Source organism: Oryctolagus cuniculus, chromosome 7 (genome assembly GCF_051225735.1).
Source record: "Oryctolagus cuniculus isolate XC-2025 breed Fujian yellow rabbit chromosome 7, ASM5122573v1, whole genome shotgun sequence".
Taxonomy (NCBI): domain Eukaryota; kingdom Metazoa; phylum Chordata; class Mammalia; order Lagomorpha; family Leporidae; genus Oryctolagus; species Oryctolagus cuniculus.
Genome location: NC_142873.1, coordinates 21,990,903 through 22,014,326, shown reverse-complemented (window position 1 = coordinate 22,014,326; position 23,424 = coordinate 21,990,903). Strand labels below are relative to the sequence as shown.

Sequence of the window (23,424 nt, the reverse complement as noted above, 5' to 3'; positions counted from 1 at the left end):
ATGGGGGACCTGGAGGAAGCTTCTGGCTCCTGACTTTGGCCTGGCCCAGCACCAGCCATTGTAGCCATTTGGGGAGTAAACCAGCAGATGGAAGACCTCTCTCTCTCTCTCTCTCTCTCTCTCTCTCTGTAACTCTTTCAAATAAATAAATCTTTTTTTTTCTAATTCTATTGCTATTTCTCCCTGGCAGTCATGTTAGTATTTCAAACCATGTTTCTGCAGGGTTTTGTTGTGTCATTGTCTGGCATCATTAAACACTCCTGCAAGAACACTGCTATGAAATCTCTCTGTGACATTAACTCTTAGTATCAAATGGCTCTCTGAGTGCTTCTGCAGGCGAAATTGTATACCTTTTTGTGATGATATTTTGCCTCTTGGATTCTTTGACCGTCCTTTCACTGTGAAGCATTTTACTTAATTTTATCTTTTATGACTACGTTTTGGTTTCTACTTCCACTTAAGAGCTTTTACCTTTGAAAGGGGAATCGCCCCCAGCTTCACTTATTACTGTGACTGATTTATCTGGGCTGCCGTCTGATTATCTCACCTTGTTCCCTGGATATGGAACTTTGGCGAGGGATTTCCACGCTCATCCCTCTGCCTGCCGCAAGTCCTTTTGTCACTATCATGTCACACTACAGTCGAGAATCACCAGTGCACCAAGTATCCTAAGGATTCCTTCACTGGAAGACCCAATGCTGACTACACTTTGCAAGAGAATCCGCTTTGACTTGTGTCAGTGCTCTGTACTCCCTTGTCAATGCTGGGCTCTTTGGATTCCAAAAAAATGATTGTGTCTCATTGTAAAAGAAGCGAGGCCAGCAGTGTTGTCCCTGTTGACCTGCTCTGTGTGTTGTGATAAGTCTTTACTTATGTGACTCTAATTATGTTTTCTTGCAGTTGGCAATTTTAACCATTCCAATCCAGAATTTTATAGTGGATTTTTCAAATATGGATTAAACATCCTTATCAGTAGAAGTGTGGGCATCAGAAGAGATGTGCCAGATACCAGGGATAAAATGTATGTTTCATCTATTTTTTTTAAAGTTATGAACTAGATTTTAATTTCAACGTATTAGAAGTCTTATAATACAGATCACTATTTTCCAGACTTGAAGTCAGATCCTGTCCAGATCTGATTTCAAGATTCTAAAGCTTATAGCACAGAGAATACCTTCCCCACTGGAACAGAGTGTGTTCTAGGGATCTCCACAGACTGAATCACCCACGGATGTTTTTATTAAATTACAGTTTTTGCGGAGGTGGGGATACGGTCCTAGTGGAAAATGCTTCTACCAGCTATGTATTTTTTTCTCCAAAGTCTCCTTTATTTTCACACTTCCTTCAGTCATTTATGTTAAGGCCTCTTTAAAAAAAATGTTATAAAATACACCTGACATAAAATTGACAATTTTGTTTTAAAACGTCCACTTCGGTGGCATTAAGGACATTCACCTTACTGTACAACGTCGGTACCGTCCACTGCCAGACTTCTTCATCTTTCCAAACTGAAACTCTGTCCACTCCGAACAGCTCTCTCTGTCTCCGCCCCCACGCTCCTGGCAACCAGCACCCTCCGTCTGTCTCTGACCTTGACTCCTCCAGGAGCCTCTGAGAAGTGGACTCACACAGCATTTCACCTTCTGTGGCTGGCTTATTTCACTTAGCATAACGTCCTCAGTGTTCGTCCATACTGTAGCCTAGATGTCCATGCTTTTTAAATCTCATTTAGATTCTGATGGTCTCCAGACAGAGGGCTGGTCCTCCCCCTTAAACTCCATGAAATGTCCTTAAGGAAAGAAATATAGACATCTTTCTGTAATACAGAGATAATGACCAAGTTCCTGAGAATGGGACAAAGTGGGGTCACTTGGCCTTATTGCAAATTGTGTGTAACAGACATTTGAAGCCACCAACACCGTTTATGACATGGTATGTGCAGGAGATACAGTGTTTGTGCACACACTGACACAGTCTATTTGGGTTATAATAAAAGAAAAACAATTTAAATTTATGGAGGCCGTAGATCATGATATGAATTTCACTTAGATTTGTTTTCCTCTCTATTTAACTACCACAAAAGCCAGTGTTTTGGAATTTTGATAAGTAATGAATTTCTCTCCATCCCATCGTTTCTTTCCACTCAATTGCACCTTCTAAAATAGTGTGGGTCCGGTGCGTGGTTCACTAAGTTAATCTTCCACCTGCGGTGCCGGCATCCCATATGGGCTCCGGGTTCTGGTCCCGGTTGCTCCTCTTCCAGTCCAGCTCTGCTGTGGCCTGGGAATGCAGTGGAGGATGGCGCAAGCACCTGGCTCCTGGCTTCAGATCAGCGTAGCACGCCAGCTGTAGCAGCCATTTGGGGGGTGAACCAACGGAAGGAAGACCTTTCTCTGTCTCTTCCTCACTGCCTAACTCTGCCTGTCAAATAAAATAAATAAATAAATAAATAAATAGGTAGTGTGACTGCCTTTTCTTCCCTTCCTCCATCAAGTGATTATTTACAAGGAAAACAATACGTTTAGAGAGATCTGCATATTATTCAAAATGTTAACTTAAGGAGATGCTATTCCATAAAAAGAATTCTATTCCATAAAAAGGAATTCCATAGAAAAATAAATGTTATCTGCTAGGAGTAGCTGTCATTATCTGGAGTCCAAACAGATTCTCAGTCATTACTGTAGTATCCTTTTCAGCTTTGCCTGACTTTATTTTTCTTTGACCTTGATTTTGTAATTGAAAAGAAGTGTGTGCAGAATACATAACACTTCTCAAGCACACATGGAAAATCTCCCAAGATAGACTACATGTTAGGCCACACACCAAGTAATTGTTAAAAATTAGAAACACCTTTTTTTTTTTGACAGGCAGAGTTAGACAGTAAGAGAGACAGAGAGAAAGGTCTTCCTTCCGTTGGTAAATCCCCTAAATGGCTGCTATAGCCGGCACGCTGCACTGATCCAAAACCAGGAGCCAGCTGCTTCCTCCTGGTCTCCCATGCAGGTGCAGGGCCCAAGCACTTAGGCCATCCTCCACTGCACTCCCTGGCCACAGCAGAGAGCTGTCCTGGAAGAGGAGCAATTGGGACAGAATCCAGCGCCCCAACCAGGACTAGAATCCGGTGTGCCGGAGCTGCAGGCGGAGGATTAGCCTAGTGAGCCGCGGCGCTGGCAAGAAACACCATTTTTTAAAAAGTTTATTTACAGGCCGGCGCCATGGCTCACTAGGCTAATCCTCCGCCTTGCGGTGCCGGCACACCGGGTTCTAGTCCCGGTCGGGGCGCTGGATTCTGTCCCGGTTGCTCCTCTTCCAGGCCAGCTCTCTGCTGTGGCCAGGGAGTGCGGTGGAGGATGGCCCAAGTGCTTGGGCCCTGCACCCCATGGGAGACCAGGAGAAGCACCTGGCTCCTGCCATCGGATCAGCGCGGTGCGCCGGCTGCAGCGCGCCGGCTGCGGCGGCCATTGGAGGGTGAACCAACGGCAAAGGAAGACCTTTCTCTCTCTCTCTCACTGTCCACTCTGCCTGTCAAAAAATAAAAAAAAATTTTTTTAAGTTTATTTATTTATTATTTATTTATTTGAAAGGCAGAGTGAAAGAGATAGAAAGAGAGATTTTTCTATCTGCTGTTTCAATCCCACAAATGGCCACAATGGTCAGAGCCGAGCCATGCAAAACCCAGGAGCCAGGAACTCTACCCTGTCTCCCACGTGGGTGGCAGGAACCCAAGTACTTGGGCCATCATTCGCCACCTTCCAGGTACATTCAGAAGTTGGGTGGGAAGAACAGAATAACTGAAGTCAAACCAGGCATTCCATTATGGAAAGTGGGCATCCTTAGCAGCAGCTTAGTACACGGCACCGCAGTGCCTCCCCCACACAGCAAATCTGAACAAATTGACGAAAATTGAATTCAAATACCTTTTCTGACCACAATAGTATGAAACCAGAAATCAATATTAGAAAGAATGTCCAAATACTCACAGATCTGTGGAAATTAAACATGTTATTATACACCCAAGGGTCAACAAAGGAATTAAAATTGAAACTAAAAATATCTTGATAAAATTGAAAATGGAAACTCTACATACTGAGCTTATGGGATATAGCAGAAACAGTTCGAAAAGGGAAGTTCACGGGACAAAACACATACATCAAAAAAGACCCCAAATAAACAACCTAATGTTACAGCTTAGAAAACTAGGAAAAGAACAAATTAAACCAAAGATGCCAAAAGGAAGGAAAAAATTAAGATCAGAACTAAATAGGGGGCTAGTGCTATGGCACAGTGGGTTAAAGCCCTGGCCTGAAGCGCCGGCATTCCGGGAGATCCAGACGGAGTTCCAGGTTCCTGGCTTCAGCCTGGCCCAGACTTGGCTGTTGTAGGCATTTAAGGAGTGAACCCATGAGTCGAAGGTTCCTCTCTCTCTCTCTCTCTCTCTCTCCCCCTTTCAACTAAAGTAATTAAAATTAAACTTTAAAACAGATCGGGGCAAAGTAAATGAAATAGAAACTGGGAAACAGAAAACAATGGAGAACAAGAAGTAAGCGTTGACTTTGAAAAGATAAACAAATTTGGGGAATTTTAAGTAGATTAAGAAAAAAGATTGAAAACGCAAATGAAGTCAGAAATGAAGGACTGAAAGTTGGCACCACAGACGTACAGGATCCTAAGAGTCTACTAGGAACAGTTGTGTGCCAGCAAATGGGACGGCCGAGGAGAAAACCACCATACATGGAAAAAGTGATGGCTGCCTCTCACCTTCTCCTTGGCAGTGGGATTCCTGGTGCCTCCACATCTTTGCCAACCAGGCTGATGGCGTGGCCGTCTTTTTCTGTATCTATTTTCCACCTGCATATCTTCTTTGTTGAGTTCAAATATTTTGCCCATTTTTTTCGGTTAGACTGCGTTCTTGTTACTGGGTTTGAGAATTCTTCATGTAGTCAGAGAAAGACCAAGATATATGATTGGAAATAGTCTCTCTGAGTCTGTGGCTGCTTTTTTACATGTTATAAACAGTGACTTTTGAAAAGCAGAAGTTTTAATTTTGATGACATCCAGCATAGTAATTTGATTATTTATAATTTTATTTGTATTTAATTAAAATTATTGGTTATTTTAATTTTACTTTTGCCTGATCCAAAATCACAAATATTTCTCATGTATTTCCTTGTAGAAGTACTGTGGTTTCCATCTTTCCTTTAGGTTTACAGTCTATTTTGAGTTAATTCTTGTATATGATATTAATTAAGAGTCAAAATTAATCTTTTGAAATGATTTATATTTGAAGGCAGAGAAAGACAAATAGAAAGCACTTCTGTTTCCTGGTTTTCTCCCCTGTGCCGCCCACAATGGCCAGGACTGGGCTGGGCCAATGAGTTAGAACTCAGTCAGGTCTCCCTTGGGGGTTGCAGGAGCCCAGTTTCTCGAGCCATCCCTGCTGCCTCCCAGGATCTGCATTAGCAAGAAGCTGGAGTCAGGCGCCAGGAGCTTCTTCTGGGTCTCCCACGCAGGTGCAGGGGCCCAAGCACATGGGCCGTCTTCTACTGCTTTCCCAGGCCATAGCAGGGAGCTGATTGGAAGTGGAGCAGCCAGGGGACTCAAACCCATGCTCACATGGCATGCTGGTGTCACAGACGGCTTAATCCACTGCACAACAATGCCAGCCCCTCTATTCATTTATTCTGAGGCCAATGCCACACTATCTTGATTACTACAAACTTATAACAAGCTTAGAAATCATAAAGTGGGCCGGCGCCGCGGCTCACTGAGCTAATCCTCGGCCTAGCGGCGCCGGCACACTGGGTTCTAGTCCCGGTCGGGGCGCCGGGTTCTGTCCCGGTTGCCCCTCTTCCAGGCCAGCTCTCTGCTGTGGCCAGGGAGTGCAGTGGAGGATGGCCCAGGTGCTTGGGCCCTGCACCCCATGGGAGACCAGGAGAAGCACCTGGCTCCTGGCTCCTGCCATTGGATCAGCGCGGTGCGCCGGCCGCAGCGCGCCGGCCACGGCGGCCATTGGAGGGTGAACCAACGGCAAAGGAAGACCTTTCTCTCTGTCTCTCTCTCTCACTGTCCACTCTGCCTGTCAAAAAATAATAAAAAAAAAAAAAAGAAAAGGAAAAAAAAAGAAATCATAAAGTGTTTGTCTACACATTTTTCAGTCGATATTAAGGTTTCATCCACTTCCATATAATTTTAGAATCATCTATCAGTTTTCACACACAAGCCTGCTGTAGGTTTTCTTAGGGTTTACACTGAGTCCAATCTGAGAATTGACATATTAACAATTTTGAGGCTTCTCACACCTTGAACAAGGTATCTCTCTTTTTTTTTTTTTTTTTTTTTTTGACAGGCAGAGTGGACAGTGAGAGAGAGAGACAGACAGAAAGGTCTTCCTTTGCCGTTGGTTCACCCTCCAATGGCCGCCGCGGCCGGCGCACCGCGCTGATCCGATTGCAGGAGCCAGGAGCCAGGTGCTTTTCCTGGTCTCCCATGGGGTGCAGGACCCAAGCACCTGGGCCATCCTCCACTGCACTCCCTGGCCACAGCAGAGAGCTGGCCTGGAAGAGGGGCAACCGGGACAGAATCCGGTGCCCCGACCGGGACTAGAACCCGGTGTGCCGGCGCCGCAAGGCGGAGGATTAGCCTAGTGAGCCGCGGCGCCGGCCTAAGGTATCTCTCTTTTACATAGGTCTCCTTAAATATCTCTCAAGGTTTTTTTTTGTTGTTGTTGTTGTTGTACAAGTCTTAAATTTTGGGGGCCAGTGCTGTTGCTTAGTAGGTAAAAGCTGCCTCCTGCAGTGCCAGCATCCCATGTGGGTGCCAGTTCGAGTCCCAGCTGATCTACTTCCAATCCAGCTCCCTGCTAATGTGCCTGGGAAAGCAGTAGAGGACGGCCCAAGTGCTTGGTTCTCTGCACTCAGAAAGAAGCTCCTGGCTCCTGGCTTCAGCCTGGCCCAGCACCGGCCATTGTGGCCACTTGTGGGATGAATCAATGGATAGGAGATTCTCTCTCTCTCTCTCTCTCCCTCTCCCTCTCCCTCTCCCTCTCCCTCTCCTTCTCCTTCTCCTTGTTTGTAGCTCTTTCAAATAAACAACCAAATCTTTATTAAAAAAAAAAAAACCTTAAATATCTTTTACCAGATTTATCCTTAAGTGTTTCACATTTGGATGGCATTGTAAATAATATTTTCAGATTTTTACCCTCCAATTGTTTGTTGCTGATATGTAGAAATATGACTGAATGTTGTATATTGGTCTTACATCCTGTAACCTTGCAAAATTCCCTGATTAGCTTCAGTAGTTTGTGAGGTTTTTGTTTGTTTTAGATCCTGTTGGATTGTTTACATATGTTGGCATATCATCAGAAAATAAGGATGCTTTTTCCTTCTTCTTTTCCAGTTTGGACACTTTGTTTCTTGACTTCCTAAGCAGGCTACCACCTTCAATACAGTCTTGAATAGGAATAGTGAGAGTAGGCGGCCTTCTTTTGTTCTTGATCTTAGCACTCAAGCTTTCGCCATTAAATGCAACATTGACAAGAGGTGTTTCAACCTGTCCTTTTTCAAACTGAGGAAAATCTTCTTATTCCTTGTTTCCTGAGACTTTTTTTTAAGAATTATTTTATTTATTTGAAAGACAGAGTTACAGAGAGAAGTAGAGCTAGAGAGAAAGAGAGAGAGAGAAAGAGACAGGTTTTCATCTGCTGGTTCACTCCCCAGATGGCCGCAATGGCCATAGCTGCGCTGATCCGAAGCCAGGAGCCAGGAGCTTCTTCCAGGTCTCCCACGTGGGTGCAGGGGTCCAAGCACTTGGACCATCTACCACTGCTTTCCCAGGTGCATTAGCAGGGAGCTGGATCAGAAGTAGAACAGCCGAGACTCAAACCAGTGTCCATATGGGATGCTGGCTCTGCAGGCAGAGGCTTAAGCTACTACACCACAGCGCAGGCCCCTGTTGGTTTTTGTTGTTGTTGTCGAATCAAATGTTGACCTCATAGAATAAGTTTGAAATTAGTCTTTTAGTATTTAACTTTCTAATGTTTGTGGTTGACTTCTGACCAACCCTGTTTAACCACATCAAAAACATTTTTCTCTTTCACTTAAAGTACCCCCATTTATTCTATTAATATTCATTTTCTTTTCCTTTCTTTAAATGCAATTCTTCTCATAGATATGACACAAAACTAGCAGGAGGTTTGAATTGCTGTGTTGGTAGCCAAGCCTACCTTTAGTGTGAACCCTGAACAGCCAAAACTGCATCATTTGAAAATCAGTTTTGGGATTTAATCAGAAATGACTGCTAAGTTTTAACACGTGCTTGCTCAGGACTGAGTTGCTAGGATCATTTTGTTTTCCTTCTTTAAACTAGTTATACCTGGGGTGAGTGCTTAGCCTAGCAGTTAAGACACCCACATCCCATAGCAGAGTACCAGCTGCTGACTACAGCTCCCTAATGCAGACCCTGGGAGGCAGTGCTGGTGGCTCAAGTAATTGTATTCCTGCCACACACATGGAGACCTGGATGGAATTCCAGGCTCCTGGCTTCAGCCTCAGCCCAGCCCAGGCTGTAGCAGGCATCTGGGGGAGTGAGCCGGGGGATGGAAGAGCTCTCTCCCTCTCTGTCTCTGCCAGGCAAAGAAACTAATTAACTAATTAATTTTTTATTTTTTTAAAGGCCGATTGCTGTGTGGAGTTCTTTTTTTTTTTTTTTTTTTTTTAGATTTATTTATTTATTTATTTGCAAGTCAGAGCTACACAGAGAGAGAAGGAGAGGCAGAGAGAGAGGTCTTCCATCCACTGGTTCACTCTCCAATTGGCCGCAACGGTCAAAGTGTGGTGTGAGAACCCACAGTACCGGCAGCCCTGGGAGATGGTTCGCGCTGCAGAATCCCAAGCCAGAATGTGCATCTAGCAAGAACCCAGGGCGACATTCACACATGTTCAGATAGCTGCCTGGTACTGGTCTGACAGGCTGCTGTAAGAAAACACCAGGAACTTGCTGTATTCTCTCACAGTCTTGCAGGCTACACTCTGCATGTAATGTGTTGCCAGGGTTGGTTTCCTCTGAGGGCTGTCAGGGGAGAGTCTGCCCAGGCCTCTCTCTCCCATGTGTAGAAGGCTGTCTCTCCACGGGTCTCTACCTCATCTTCCCTCTGTCCACATCTGTGTGCCTACTGTGCCCTCTGGTGAGGACACCAGGCACGCTGGATGAGGGCTTGCCCCTAGGCCTGCCGCAACCCTATTTCTTTCTCTCTCTCTCTTTTTTTAAGATTATTTATTTGAAAGGCAGAGTTACAGAGAGGCAGAGAGAGAGAGAGAGAGAAAGAGAGAGGGAGGTCTTCCATCCACTGGTTCACTACCCAAATGGCCACAACGGCTGGAGCTGGGCCGATCCAAATCCAAGAGCCAGGAGCTTTTTCCAGGTCTCCCATGTGGGTACAGGGGCCCAAGCACTTAGACCATCTTCTTCTGCTTTCCCAGGCCATAGCAGAGAGCTGGATGGGAAATGGAGCAGCCAGGTCTTGAACCGGTGCCCATGTGGAATGCAGGCACAGCAGGTGGTGGCTTTACCCGCTATGCCACAGTACAACCCTAATTCTGACTAGGTCATGTCCTGAGGCCCTGGAGATTAGGACTTCAACATTTGGACTTGGGGGACACAATTGAATCCCTAGCAATCCTGCTTCACACTATACTATTGTTAGCATTGACCTGCTCACTGAGGAGGACCAAGCCCAGATCTTGCTCAAATTACTTTTACCAGTTTGAGTCAGAAAAATTTTCTATCTACAAATACCACAGATATATTTATCGGTTAATTTTAGAGAATGCCTTACTCACCAGGTTCTTTTGGGGTCTAAAGTGTCCTCATGTGACACAGTTTCTGGATCCTTTACCATCATCAGACTGAAGGGACTCAGTTTACCTATAGTGTTCTTAAACTGATACATGCCCAGGATGGAATATAGTATTAGAGGGGTGATTGAAGTAGCTCAGTTTACCTTGGACTGCCATCTCTTTCATTCCCGGTATCACCCTGCCAGCATCACGCCTTCTCCTCTCCCCTCTCCTCCTCTCCTCCCCTCTCCTTCTCTCCTCCGGTCTCCCCTCCCCCGACTCCTCTCTTCCTCCCCTTCCCCTCCCCTCCCCTCTGCTCTTCCCCTCTCCTCTTCCCCTTTCCCTCCCTCTCCTCTCTTCAACTTCCTCACTCATGACTTAGGGATCCTACTGGAATTCAAGTCTTTCACTTTCCTCCTCTATATTTCTGCAAAACCTTATTTTCCCACGGAATGTTTCAGACTCAAGTACAGGATGTTGCACTAAGACACCATTCTCATCCTGCCCAGGCCATGTCTTGGTTCCCTGATCTCACACATTCTCTGTTCCTTTGAGCATGAGGTCGGCCTCCACACAGTGGTCACTCCTTCTAGATATTCATCTAGTCTGGGACTCCACTCCATGGGTATACCAAAAGTGCCCTGCTTGTCACCTGTAGGCCTGCCTGCCCAGGAAGCAGTCCCCTTTTCACAAGACTGCAGTGAGGAGAATGATTTGTATGTTTTGGTCCCACTGTCTGGCCCCAGTTCACCGCAGGGTGGGCCCCTGAGCCAGGCTGGACTAATGAAGCATTTCCTGTCAATTTTTGTTCCTGGGAAAGAGAAAGTCCAAACCTGCGTGGGCGCTGGATTTTAAGATAGGCTGACATCAGCAATATTTCCCACCGCATGGGAAAGAAGTGGAAACCAGCCAGGTTGCAGAGAGAGAGAGAGAGCAAGAGTCACCTAACGAGCCTTATATAGAATGCTACAACCAGGCGCTGTTCTGAGCATTTTACAAATGTTAATCTGTTGAATCCTCACCACCCTTCGAGGGGGGTTGATGCCACCAATAGTCACTGTCACCATTGCTGCTGTTTTTCCTGCAAATCAAGACAATAGCAGAGACGGAGAGCATGTCCAGATGGCAAGTCTCTCATTTCATGATTCTGCAAGGGCCCAGCCGCATTCCTGAAATGAGATCTGCTGAGAGATTCGGGTCACTTGACAATAGGCCTTCCTTGCTTTTACTTCCGTTAGCGTCAATAAGTTTCTGCAATTCACAACCTTAATATTTCAAAATACAACCCAATAATACAACAATTCAACATCTATTGTTCCCTTATGTACCCCGAACAATAATGAAACATTTTATCAAATACATGGAAGAAATCCAATTATTCCCTATTCACTTTGTTTCTTTGTTGCAACAGACTACACAAATATAAGAACAAAATACAATGTATTTTCTTGAAGATAGTAAAGTTCATGTGAACCTTTCAATATGCATCAGTTTAATAATTCAGCTTTATAATGAAAGTAAAACATGTATTTAATTTGTGTTTATAATTGGTTTAAGATAGAAGTAGGTGGCGCCGCGGCTCACTAGGCTAATCCTCCACCTGCGGCGCCGGCACCCCAGGTTCTAGTCCCGGTTGGGGCACCAGATTCTGTACCGGTTGCTCCTCTTCCAGTCCAGCTCTCTGCTGTGGCCCGGGAAGGCAGTGGAGGATGGCCCAAGTGCTTGGGCCCTGCACCCGCATGGGAGACCAGAAGAAGCACCTGGCTCCTGGCTTCGGATCGGTACAGCACGCCTGCCGTTGAGGCCATTTGGGGGGTGAACAACGGTAAAGGAAGACCTTTCTCTCTGTCTCTCTGTCTCTCTCTCACACTGTCTAACTCTGCCTGTCCCCCTCGAAAAAAAGATAGAAGTAAGATGATCAATCTCAGAGTGATTATTAGTGGTACTAAGAGGGACAAAGTGAATTTGAAAATATTAGAACAGCAGAAAAATTAAATAAATTTTGCATCTTAATTTTTGTCTTTTTAGGTGTACTGTTATCTCATTATCATAATCTCCAATTGAAGGAGAAAAGAGGGGAAAAAAGAACAAAATAAGGAAAGGTGTTTGATGAGACCCCAAAATATCCAAGGCTTTTATTGTTTTTTTTTTTTAATCTATTTAAAAGAGAGAGACACAGACACATAGACAAAAAAAGAGACCTCCCATCTGCTGGTTCACTCCCCAAATGGTCACAACAGCCAGGGCTAGGGCAGAGCAAGGCCAGGAATTCAATCCAGGGCTCCCACACGGGTGGCAGGTGGCAGGGACCCAGTCACCTGAGACATCACCTTCTGCCTTCGAGGATGCACACTGGCAGGAATGTGAAATGAGGGTGTAGCTGGGACTTGAACCTATGCACTTCAATATGGGATGCAGGTATCTGAGTGTTGTGTTAACCACCTCACCCAACACCCACCTCCTATCCAAGATTTTTAGATTGAGTGATTTTCTTATTATTCATGACCACAGATGTCATCAAAAACGGTACCCACACCGTCTCCCTACTGCCAGCATTATTATTTGCTTCCACAATGAAGAAATTAATGCCTTGCTTCGGACATTATCCAGTGTCGTGAATCTCACTCCATCTCATCTCCTTGAAGAAATTATCTTGGTAGATGACATGAGCGAATTTGGTAAGATTAATCCCTACTTTGAAGGTAGTACTCTCCCTGATGGAGAGTGCTTGGGTGTTTTATACAGTGAACATTTGGGGTAAGTATTGAAGGAGGCAATGCACTATGAGCTGTGTGTATATGGTGAGTTTGGAACAATTAGGTATTTTATGTAGCTTATGTATGAGTGTAGAGTTGGGAGAGGGACTCCACCTCATGACCTAATACCTCCCAAAGTCCATACTTCCAAATGCCATCATTCTGGGAATTAGATTTAAAAAAAAAAGATTTTTATTTATTTATTTGAGAGGTAGAGTTACAAACAGTGAGAGGGAGAGACAGAGAGAAAGGTCTTCCATCCACTGGGTCACTCCCCAAATGGCTGCAATGGCCGGAGCTGCACCTATCCGAAGCCAGGAGCCAGGTGCTTCTTCCAGGTCTCCCATGCGGATGCAGGGACCCAAGGACTTGGACCATCTTCTGCTGCTTTCCCAGGCCATAGCAGAGAACTGGATTGGAAAAGGGGCAGCTGTGACTAAAACTGGTGCCCATATGGGATGCCAGTACCGCAGGAGGAGGATTAACCTACTGCGCCACGGCGCCAGCCCCAGGGTATTAGGTTTTGACATATGAACTTTAAGAGGACACAGACATTCAGTCCATGACATCTGGTAAGCTGCTCATAATTTGCTATGCTACGTAGTAGTCCTCCATAAGAAACTAAGGGGGCCAGGATATGAATGTGCTGTCAGATCAAATGTGTCTACTTCTCCTAGACCTGAGCCTTGGGCCCACACAGATTCTCAACCACAGAACAAAGGGTTTTCTGTGTTCTGATGGAGCTGAAGATTGACACAGTCTTTCCTGTGATTCATGACAAATCTTCATATGCTGTAGGATGATGTAGGATGATTTTTTTAAACAGAACCTTTTTTTTTTTTTTTTTTTTTTTTTTGCTTTTTATACCCATATGCACTCCTGATGAAACTCCTACAAGCTGGTGCACGGGTCCCAGGGGTCTGGGGCCCGGAGTTACACAAGCGCCTGGCCTTGACCTGCTGCCTCCACTTTTCCCATGGGCCTGGCCCCTTTTGATGGCAAGACAATGTAGTGACCATCTTTGGAGAAACCCCAGCCCTCTACTTCATGTCAATGATATCCACTGTCAGAGCTACCTTGTTCAGCCCCAAAGCCTGGCCCACAGAGCCTGCTTGCATCCTGCATGCTGGAGCGGTGTTTTCAGGATCTGAGCTAAAATGCTGCCCCTCCTCTCAAGCAAAGCTCTGAGGCCTGTGTCCTACCTCTCAGCAGGGCCCTGGCACTCTTTCTAAAGACGGGGAAGGAGATCTTGCTGTCTGCTGCCCTCGTCATGTGCTGGCCCCCATGGATCCCCAGTGCCTGGATGCAGATTCCTGGGACATGGGGATTTAGACCTCTGCAGCACCTGTAATAATCTCACCTGGTCCCAGATTCCTTTCTAACCATCGTGTTGGCTGCCCAACACTTGGGTGATGGATTTCTTTTTTCTAGAGTTGCTAGAAACATGATGGATAACCTTTCCCCACTGATGAGCAAACAGACTTTGAAGAGTTTAATAACTTGGCTAAGAGTTATTGCAAAGCCACAATCAGAGTTGATTACAGTATAGTTAGCACAGATATTAGCAAAGTCAGATTGTACCCAAGCCCCATAGCTCAAATTTTCTATTCAAATTTTAATAATGGCTTATCAAAATAGAAGTGTTTCACCAGAAGCATAGAAAAATGGATCACTTTTCTTTCTCTCCCTTACATAGGATACAATTTTCTTTTACAGTTGGAATCTCTGTGACATAGCATGGTTTTCAGAAATCCATGATAATGAATAATTTATAAATTATTTATAAATAATAGATCAGTTTAGAAATGTAAGTAGTTGTTGGATATCTTTCCAGATGATTTGAAAGAAGAGCTAGATCAGAAGCTGGAAGATTTTCGGGGAGTGGTTAAATTAATAAGAAACAAAAGAAGAGAGGGACTGATTCGTGCAAGATTGATCGGAGCAGCTCACGCTTCTGGTAAATATTTGTTCTGGACGTGAGCCCACGGCTGTGTCCAGCTCTTCCTTCTCACACACACGTCTTCCTCCACGTCCCCTCCAACTTCATCACAAAGTGGAAATAGAGCCCACTATCTTTTTTTTTTTTTTTTAAGATTTATTTTACTTGAAAGAGTTACACAGAGAGAGAAGGAGAGGCAGAGAGACAGAGACAGACAGAGAGGTCTTCCATCCGTTGATTCACTCCCCTATTGGCCCCAATGGCCAGAGCTGCGCTGATCCTAAGTCAGGAGCCAGGAGCTTCTTCCGGGTCTCTCACATGGGTACAGGGGCCCAAGGCCTTGGGCCATCTTCTACTGCTTTCCCAGGCCACAGCAGAGAGCTGGATCGGAAGTGGAGCAGCCAGGACTCAAACTGGTGCCCATATGGGATGCTGGCACCACAGGTGGCAGCCTCACCCGCTATGCCACAGTGCCGGCCCCAACTCCACTACTTTTTAAGCTGCTTTTGCCACTGTTAACGCATTCTGCTTTAGAACATGGGCTTGTTATTTCAAATGGAAGATACTCGTTTGCAGGGACCCTAATGTCAGCCCCAGCCCCAAGCTGAGTCCCTCCAAACACAAACTCTGAGATGGAGTTCTCTGCGTGGGGACCCAGCAGTAACCAACCAGGGCAGGAGTGAGGAGAGCAAGCATTCGTGGGGGCGGGGAGGGACTAGAGATACAGGGCTTCCCCGTGGAGAGCACCAAAGGCAAACATGGGTTGGTTTAGGGCGACCTGGCAGCAGGGGCCATGATGAAGAGAAAAGTTGATGGGGGAAATGAGTGTGAATGATAAAAGGGAAACGGAGATGCAGTGTGCGTCAGCTTCCGGTCTGACACATGTGAAGTGGGCAGGGAGGGGGTTGGTACCAAGAGCTGGACCATGGTGGCGCTCTCAGAGAGGCTGGGGGGGGGGGGGGAACCTGTGCCAAGACTGTGCTGAAGAAGTCCTACACTGGGGGTCCAAATGGTCCATCTCTGTCTCCGTACACATGCACTGTGCTCAGTCATTGGCTGGGCACAACCTGAGGACAGTGTGGCCTTGCAAGCCACAGTAGAGCCCAAAATTTGGGCAGCAGACAGTTGCTCTCTTGAAGGGAGGTCTGAGCATCACACTGCCGGCGTTGCCAGCAAAGACTTTCAGGGAGAGCCCACATCCAGACAAGGAGACCAGGCATGGGGCAGGCATTGAATGTGAACACCCCACCCCCAACCCCACCCCACCCCACAGGAGGAGAGGCGTAACCCCAGACAGGATAGCCCAGTGTCTAGTGCATTTCCTAGGTGAGCCCTCAGCAGATAGCCCTGTTGGGGGGCTGAGTCCTGGGGGAGAGGGGTCAAGCAGCTCCTTAGAGGGCGCATGCTTCCTGCTCTCTGGCTTCCTGCCAAACCTGAATGATCCCAGGGGTCTCTGCAAGCCACGAAACCAGAATCAAAGGAGATGGATCATTCTGCAGGGGTATTTTACCAGGCTGTGTTGCAGCCAGGTGAGACAGCCCACTGCTTAGCAAGGAACACTGCTTATTGAGTGGGATGCAAATAAAAGTAAAATTCGATCCTCTTTTTACATGTTTGCGGCTGATCAGTAGAAATATACTCTTACTTAACTACAAAGACAATACATATTCATTGTCCCAAATGCACTATAAGCCATTAACACAATATGGTAGGCATCTTTTCAGGGTCTTGTAAAAAGACTTTTTTTTTTTTTTGACAGGCAGAGTTAGACAGTGAGAGAGACAGAGAGAAAGGTCTTCCTTCCATTGGTTCACCCCCTAAGTGGCCGCCATGGCCGGCACACTGCACTGATCTGAAGCCAGGAGCCAGGTGCTTCCTCCTGGTCTCCCATGCGGGTGCAGGGCCCAAGCAATTGGGCCATCCTCCACTGCCTTCCCGGGCCACAGCAGAGAGCTGGACTGGAAGAGGAGTAACTGGGACAGAATCCAGTTTATTTATTTGAAAGGCAGAGAGACAGAAAGACCAAAGGAGATTGGACAGAGAAAGCAAGAGAGAGATCTTTCTTTCTTTATTTCTTTTTTATTTTATTTTATTTTTTATTTTTTTGACAGGCAGAGTGGACAGTGAGAGAGAGAGACAGAGAGGAAGGTCTTCCTTTTGCTGTTGGTTCACCCTCCAATGGCCACCACGGCTGGTGCGCTGCTGCGGCCGGCACACCGCGCTGATCTGAAGCCAGGAGCCAAGTGCTTCTCCTGGTCTCCCATGGGGTGCGGGGCCCAAGGACTTGGGCCATCCTCCACTGCTTTCCCAGGCCACAGTAGAGAGCTGGCCTGGAAGAGGGGCAACCGGGACAGAATCTGGTGCCCCTACCAGGACTAGAACCTGGTGTGCTGGCGCCACAGGCGGAGGATTAGCCTATTGAGCCATGGCACCGGCCAAGAGAGAGATCTTTCATCAACTCTCCAAATAAATGACTCCAACAGATGGGGCCGGGCCAGGCCAAAATCAGGAGCCAGGAGCTCCATCCAGGTCTCCCACATGGGTGACAGGAACCCAACTACTTGTACAATCATCTGCTATGTTCTCACATTAGTAGGAAGCTGGATTGAAAACAGAGCAGCCAGAACTTGAACGAGCACTCCAATATGAGCTGCTGGCATCCCAAGCAGCATTTTAACTCATAGTGCCACAATGCCCACCCCTTTGTGCATTTATAATGCACATGTATACATGCACAGGATGTTAAGGGTTTGTTTTTTTTTTTTTTTAAGATTTATTTAGTTGAAAAACAGGAGTGACAGAGAGAGAGAGAGAGAGAGTGAGAGAGAGAGAGAGAATATCATAGACTGAGATCTTCCATCTACTAGCTACTCCTTAAATGGCTACAGCAGCCAGGGCTGGTCCAGGCCAAAGCCAAGAGCCTGGAACCACGTCTCCTACGTGGGTGGCTGTCGCTCCCCGTCTTTGTGGAGGAACGACACAGGACCCTGCGCTGTTCTTTTGTCTGCTCGGCTCTCCCCGGGTTTGCTGCTGGTTCTTCCCGGGTTGGCTACCGACCCTTCCACCTCCGTGGAAGGGCAGTTCCCCCTGCCACTTTCCCCACTTCCGCGGGGGAGCGGCACACCGCCGGCCGGCTCTCTCGGGGGCTGCACAGGTGTTCCTTCAGATAGATGTTCCTCGTGCATGTTGTCTCTCTCCTCCTTTATAGTCCCAACTCTGCTACCCACACGCCAAATACGCTGCTCTCCTCCAATCAGGAGCAGGTCCTACAGTTTATTGGTTGAACTGGAGGCAGCTGTGTAGAAGCTGTTTCCTCCTCTCCCAGCGCCATATTGTGGGAGAGCAGATGCATAGAATAAGTCTTAATTCGAGTAACAGTCTAGTCTGAGTTGCTCCCCACAGATCCCCCTTTCTTTTTATTTTTTGGCATTGATACGCGCCTGTCTTCGGTGCCCCGCGGCACACACTCTGCTCTGCTTGCTAGAGTTGCCCACAGGTGCTTACAAGCCCTACCAATCAGGCAAACCGAATCCGGGTCCTCTCTTCGCCATGTTGTGAGGAGGTTTTTAGGCGCTGATGCGTGCCTGTGTTCGGTGCCCTGCAGCGCATGCTCTGCTCTGCTAGAACTGCCTGCAGGTGCTTACAAGCCCTACCAATCAGGCAAACCGAATCCGGGCCTTCTCATTGCCGTATTGTGGGGAGACTTATTGATGTTAATTCGTGCCTGTCTTCGGTGACCTGCAGCCGCCCACAGGTGCTTATCGTCTTACTAATCAGGCAGACCGAATCCAAGCTCTCTCATTGCCGTGTTGTGGGGAGGCCTTATTTTTCTCTATTTCTCTATCTCCAGGCATTCCTGTCTCTCCTATTTTACTTCTATCTGCCAGCATTCCTATTTCTCTCATTTTACTTCTAAACTTCTTATCCCCGCGGCTTCCCGGCGCCCGCCCCACGGCGGCTTCCCGGCCCGCGCTTCTCTCACCTGCGCGGCTTCCCGGCTTCGCGCACGCTCCATGGTCTCCGCGCCCCTCGCACCCGCACCACGGACTTCAGGCCAGCCCCGTGTTCCCTATCTACTTGCGCCCCGTGCGCTCCCCTGCTTGTGCCCTGCGCGCTCTCTGCACGCGGCAGCTTCCACGAATCACACAGCCTAGCTCACGTTTCCGCCACCGGTATTCAGTCTAAGTTCCCCGGGCTAACCTGGCGAATTCAACCTAGCTCACGTCTCCGCTTCGGTTTGGCTTCCCGTCTTTTGCTCTCCAGGCTAATCTGATGGATTCCAACCTGGCTTACGACTCCACCTCTGGTTTTAGATTTTCGCCTTTAGCTCCCCGGGCTGACTTGACGAATCCCAAGCTAGCTTATGTCTCCACCTCAGCCTGCCCCCGCAGCTTCATTTTCCCTAACATTTTTCTCTACCCGGTATGTTTCCTAACTTTTCTTCCAACAATATTCCCCTCTCATTTCTCCTGGCTTCTCCCCACAGTCCGTATCCGAGTCTAAGTTTCTTCTAGGTTTCACTTTCGCTTTCAACCCTAACATCCAATCCTAACTTCTTTCCCACAGTCCGTATCCGAGTCTATCCCTAGGCTTTCGATAGCTTCTTCCGGCACCTTTTCCGTCCTGCTTTTCCCTAGGCTCTCTCTAATCTCTCTCCAGTATCTTCCCACTTCTTCCCGCTTCTTCCCTCCTAGGTTTCCTATCCGAGTCACGGCACCATTATGTCGCTCCCCCTCTTCATGGAGAAATGACACTAAACCCTGCCTAGGTTTCCTATCCGAGTCACGGCACCATTATGTCGCTCCCTGTCTTCGTGGAGGAACGACACAGGACCCTGCGCTGTTCTTTTGTCTGCTCGGCTCTCCCCGGGTTTGCTGCTGGTTCTTCCCGGGTTGGCTACCGACCCTTCCACCTCCGTGGAAGGGCAGTTCCCCCTGCCACTTTCCCCACTTCCGCGGGGGAGCGGCACACCGCCGGCCGGCTCTCTCGGGGGCTGCACAGGTGTTCCTTCAGATAGATGTTCCTCGTGCATGTTGTCTCTCTCCTCCTTTATAGTCCCAACTCTGCTACCCACACGCCAAATACGCTGCTCTCCTCCAATCAGGAGCAGGTCCTACAGTTTATTGGTTGAACTGGAGGCAGCTGTGTAGAAGCTGTTTCCTCCTCTCCCAGCGCCATATTGTGGGAGAGCAGATGCATAGAATAAGTCTTAATTCGAGTAACAGCTAGTCTGAGTTGCTCCCCACAGGTGGCAGGGACCCAGATACTTGATCCGCCCTCCACTGCTTTCCCAGATGAATTAGCAGGAAGCTGGGTTGGAAGTGGAACAGCCAGGACTCAAGCCAGCACTCCAGTATGGGATGCCAGTGTCACTAGTGGTGGCGTAACCTGGAATCATACTATTGATATTATCTTGAGGTTTTTTCTTTTAATTTATTTTTAAGGTTTAAGAACTTTTCCCATGGCCATAGTTTTTATATATTTTTTAATGTTTCCTATTTAAAACTATTTCCTATTTAATTTTTTAAATGTTTCCTATTTTTAATGGCTGCATTGTATGTATTCTAAATAGACTTCATAAATGGTTGTCATAATTTCCTCATTTCTCAATTGGTGGTTTTCATTTTTACTACTAAAAAAATATTGCACTGACAATTCTTGTAAATGTATCTTTATGTGCAAATGTGGGGTTGTGCCTATAGGATAGATTCCTAAAAATGGAATTGCTGTGTAAAAGATAGTACTTATTTTAAATTTTGATGGATACTGTCAAATTGTTCTTAAAAATGTTTGCACCAGTTAACAGCCCTGCAGCCAGTGATGGATATTATCAGTCTTGCTAATATTTCTCATAGTTAATTAGATTTAAAAAATACAGTGTCCCTTCTTTTCTTGGCATTCCAAGCATTGTGAAGTGTACAAGTGCACAACATATGTGACAGAGAAGCTGCTACAAACCAGTATGGGAAGAAAGGTGGGGTTTTCCATTTCTGTTTTTGTTGTGTTTGCTTTTTAGTGGTGCCTGAACAATTAGCTATTTGGGAAAATTGTTTACTTTTCTTTTTTAAGTTAATTTCTTCTCACCTTTTCTTTTTAAGATGTACTCATTTATTTGAAAGAGAGAGAGCGAGAGCGAGAGCGAGAGCGAGAGAGAGAGAGAGAGAGAGAAGGACTGACAGATCTCCCATTCTCTGGTTCACTCCCCAGATGGCTATGTCAGCCGGGGCTGAGCCTGGCTGAAGCCAGGAACCAGGTGCTTCTTCCTGGTTTCCCACGTGGGTGTAGGGGCCCAAGCACTTGGGCCATCTTCCACTGCTTTCCCAGGCCACAGCAGAGAGCTGGACTGGAAGTGGAGCAGCCGGGACACAAACCAGTGCCCACACAGGAAGCTGGCATTGCAGGCAGCAACTTACTCACTACCCTACAACACTGGCCAGTCTTCTCATCTTTTAGAAAGGATTCATTCATTAGCTTGAAAGGCAGAATGCCAAAGAGAGGGAGAGACACAGAGAGAACCTCCATGTGCTGGTTCACGCCCCAGATGTCAGCAACAGCCAGCACTGGGTCAGGCCAAAGCCAGGAGTTAGAAACTCCATTTGGGTCTCCCACAGGGATAGCAGAGTCCCAAGTACTTAGGCCACCTTCCTCTGCTTTCTCAGGCGCATTAGCAGGAAGCTGGATGGGAAGCAGAGCAGCCAGGACTTGAAACTGTGCTCCCCTATGGGATGCCAGCATTGCAGGCAGCCCCTTAGCTCCCTATGTGACAACACAGCCCCAGCCAAGCTCTTCTACACTGGCTGCACCACTAACATTTCCTCCAGCAATGGACAAGATGTTCGATTTCTCTAATCCTTGCTAACATTATGTTTCCATTTTTTGAAGGTCATAGTTATCCTGGTACCTCACATTGGTTTTTATTTGCATTTCTTTAAGAAGCAGTGTTGTTGAAACTTTGTCCTTGTGGCTTGTTAGCCAATTGTCTATTTTTGTGGGAAAATCAGATGCCATTTTTCACTTAACAAATTAGAAGCCATAATTTGAAAATGCTCACTAGTGTTATGCTATACCGTAGAAACTATTTTTGGTGGAAAATGCAAAGTATAAAACTGTGTGGCACGCCAGTTCTAGTCCTGGCTTCTCCTTTTCCAATCCAGCTCTCTGCTATGGCCTGGGAAAACAGTGGAGGATGGCCCAAGTCCTCGGGCCCCTGCACCCACATGGGAGACCCAGAAGAAGCTTCTGGCTTCAGATTGGTGCAGCTCCGGCCGTTGCGGCCATCTGGGGAGTGAACCAGCAGATGGAAGACCTCTCTCTCTGTCTCTACCTCTCTCTGTAACTCTGTCTTTCAAATAAATAACTCTTTAAAAAAAAAAAAAACAACAACAACTATGTACCACCAGTAGTATGAAAACTTATCTATAGTCAAATAGTCAAAATGGGACCCTTCTCGGCTTAGTTTTGGCTGAGGCATGAGGAAAAGGTGTTCTATACCAGTGTGATTCAGTAAGTTCTCAGACATCAAAGCAACACCAGAAATACACTGGAGTGGATGAGAAGTGAACTGATGTTAGTTTCTTGCCTGAGAATCAACAAGATTTTCAAAAGAAGAAGAAAATAGAGGAGTGGACATTTGGCAAAGGGTTAGGACACTGCTTGGAACTCCCACATCTTATTGGAGCTCCTGGATTTTAGTGCCTGCTCCACTTCCTATTCCAGCTCCTTGTTCACACACACCATGGGAGGCAGCAGGTGGGGCTCAAGTGCTTGGGTTCTTGGGACCCGTGTGAGACCTGGCTTGAGTTCCTGGGTCCTGGCTTTGGCCTGGCTCAGCCCTGGCTGTTGCATGCCTGTGGGAAATGAACCACGGACGGAAGACCTTTGTCTCTGTGTCTCTTAAAAAAATGAAAATAAACACAATTTCTTTTTCAAAAGAGACTGTGGCTAGCTACAGAGCAAAGGACACTGGCTTCTAGGTTAGTGTGTGCTCAGGTGGCGTCCGAGCGAGGGAGCTGCGGAGACCTTCTTGGATGGTGTCCAGCAGACCGTGTAGAAAGATGAACAGATCTCAGCCGAGGAGAAGCTGGAGGTAGAACACAGGATCCTAAGGCATTAACAGAGTCTGGACCACCAGGATAGAAACATGTGCCCAATCTGTGGGAGCTACGGATCAGATGGGAAGGGCGCCCCCAGCAGTGCTATGTGGGCCATACCATGGCAGAAGTCAGCTCAGAGAGCACCAAGCTATCCTGGCACAGGTCCAGGCAAGAGCGTTCCTGCTCCCTCCCCACCCATGTTTTACATCAGAACTGGACATGTGTTCCAATTTCCCACCGACATCACCAACACTTGCTGCTGTCTTTTCATTACAGCCATCCCCGTGGATGGGAAGTGGTTTTTCACTGTGGTTTTGATTAATGTTTCCTAATGGAAAATGTTGAGCACTTTTCATGTACTCATCAACCATTGGTTTATCTTCTCCAGAGAAATGTCCGTGCAAGTCCTTTGCCCCTTTGTTAAATCAAGTCATCTTTTTATGATTTGTAAGAGTTCTTTATATATTCTGCATAGGAGTCAGATACGTGACTTGCAAACGTTTTCTCCTCTTCTATGGATATTTTTATTGGTGGTGTCTGAGCACAGAAGTTTTTAGTTTTGCTGAAGTCCAAATATCTGTTTTTCTCGTTACCTATTTTTGGTATAATATCTCTGAAGCCATTGCCTTAACCACGGTCATGAAATTTATGCCTGTTTTTTTCTGAGTTTTATAGTTTTAGGCCTCACCTTTAGGCCTGTGATCCATTTAACTTAATTTTTGGGTATGATATGAGGTCAGGGTCCAATTTCATTCTTTTGCATGGGAATGTCCAGTTGTTTCATCAAAAAAGCTGTTATATAA

The 23,424-nt window shown here is 46.6% G+C and overlaps 1 protein-coding gene across 1 annotated transcript in view; it reads left to right on the top strand.

Annotated features, from left to right (window-relative positions):
• The first annotated feature begins 695 nt into the window (after positions 1–695).
• The window catches only part of GALNTL5 (polypeptide N-acetylgalactosaminyltransferase like 5), a 39,802-nt gene continuing 17,073 nt past the window's right edge, over positions 696–23,424 (top strand). Inside the window, exons 1-4 of the mRNA XM_089299375.1 lie at positions 696–735; positions 901–1,021; positions 12,345–12,511; positions 14,424–14,546. Coding sequence (XP_089155501.1) covers positions 696–735; positions 901–1,021; positions 12,345–12,511; positions 14,424–14,546 — 451 coding nt within the window. The remainder of the gene's footprint in view (positions 736–900; positions 1,022–12,344; positions 12,512–14,423; positions 14,547–23,424) is intronic.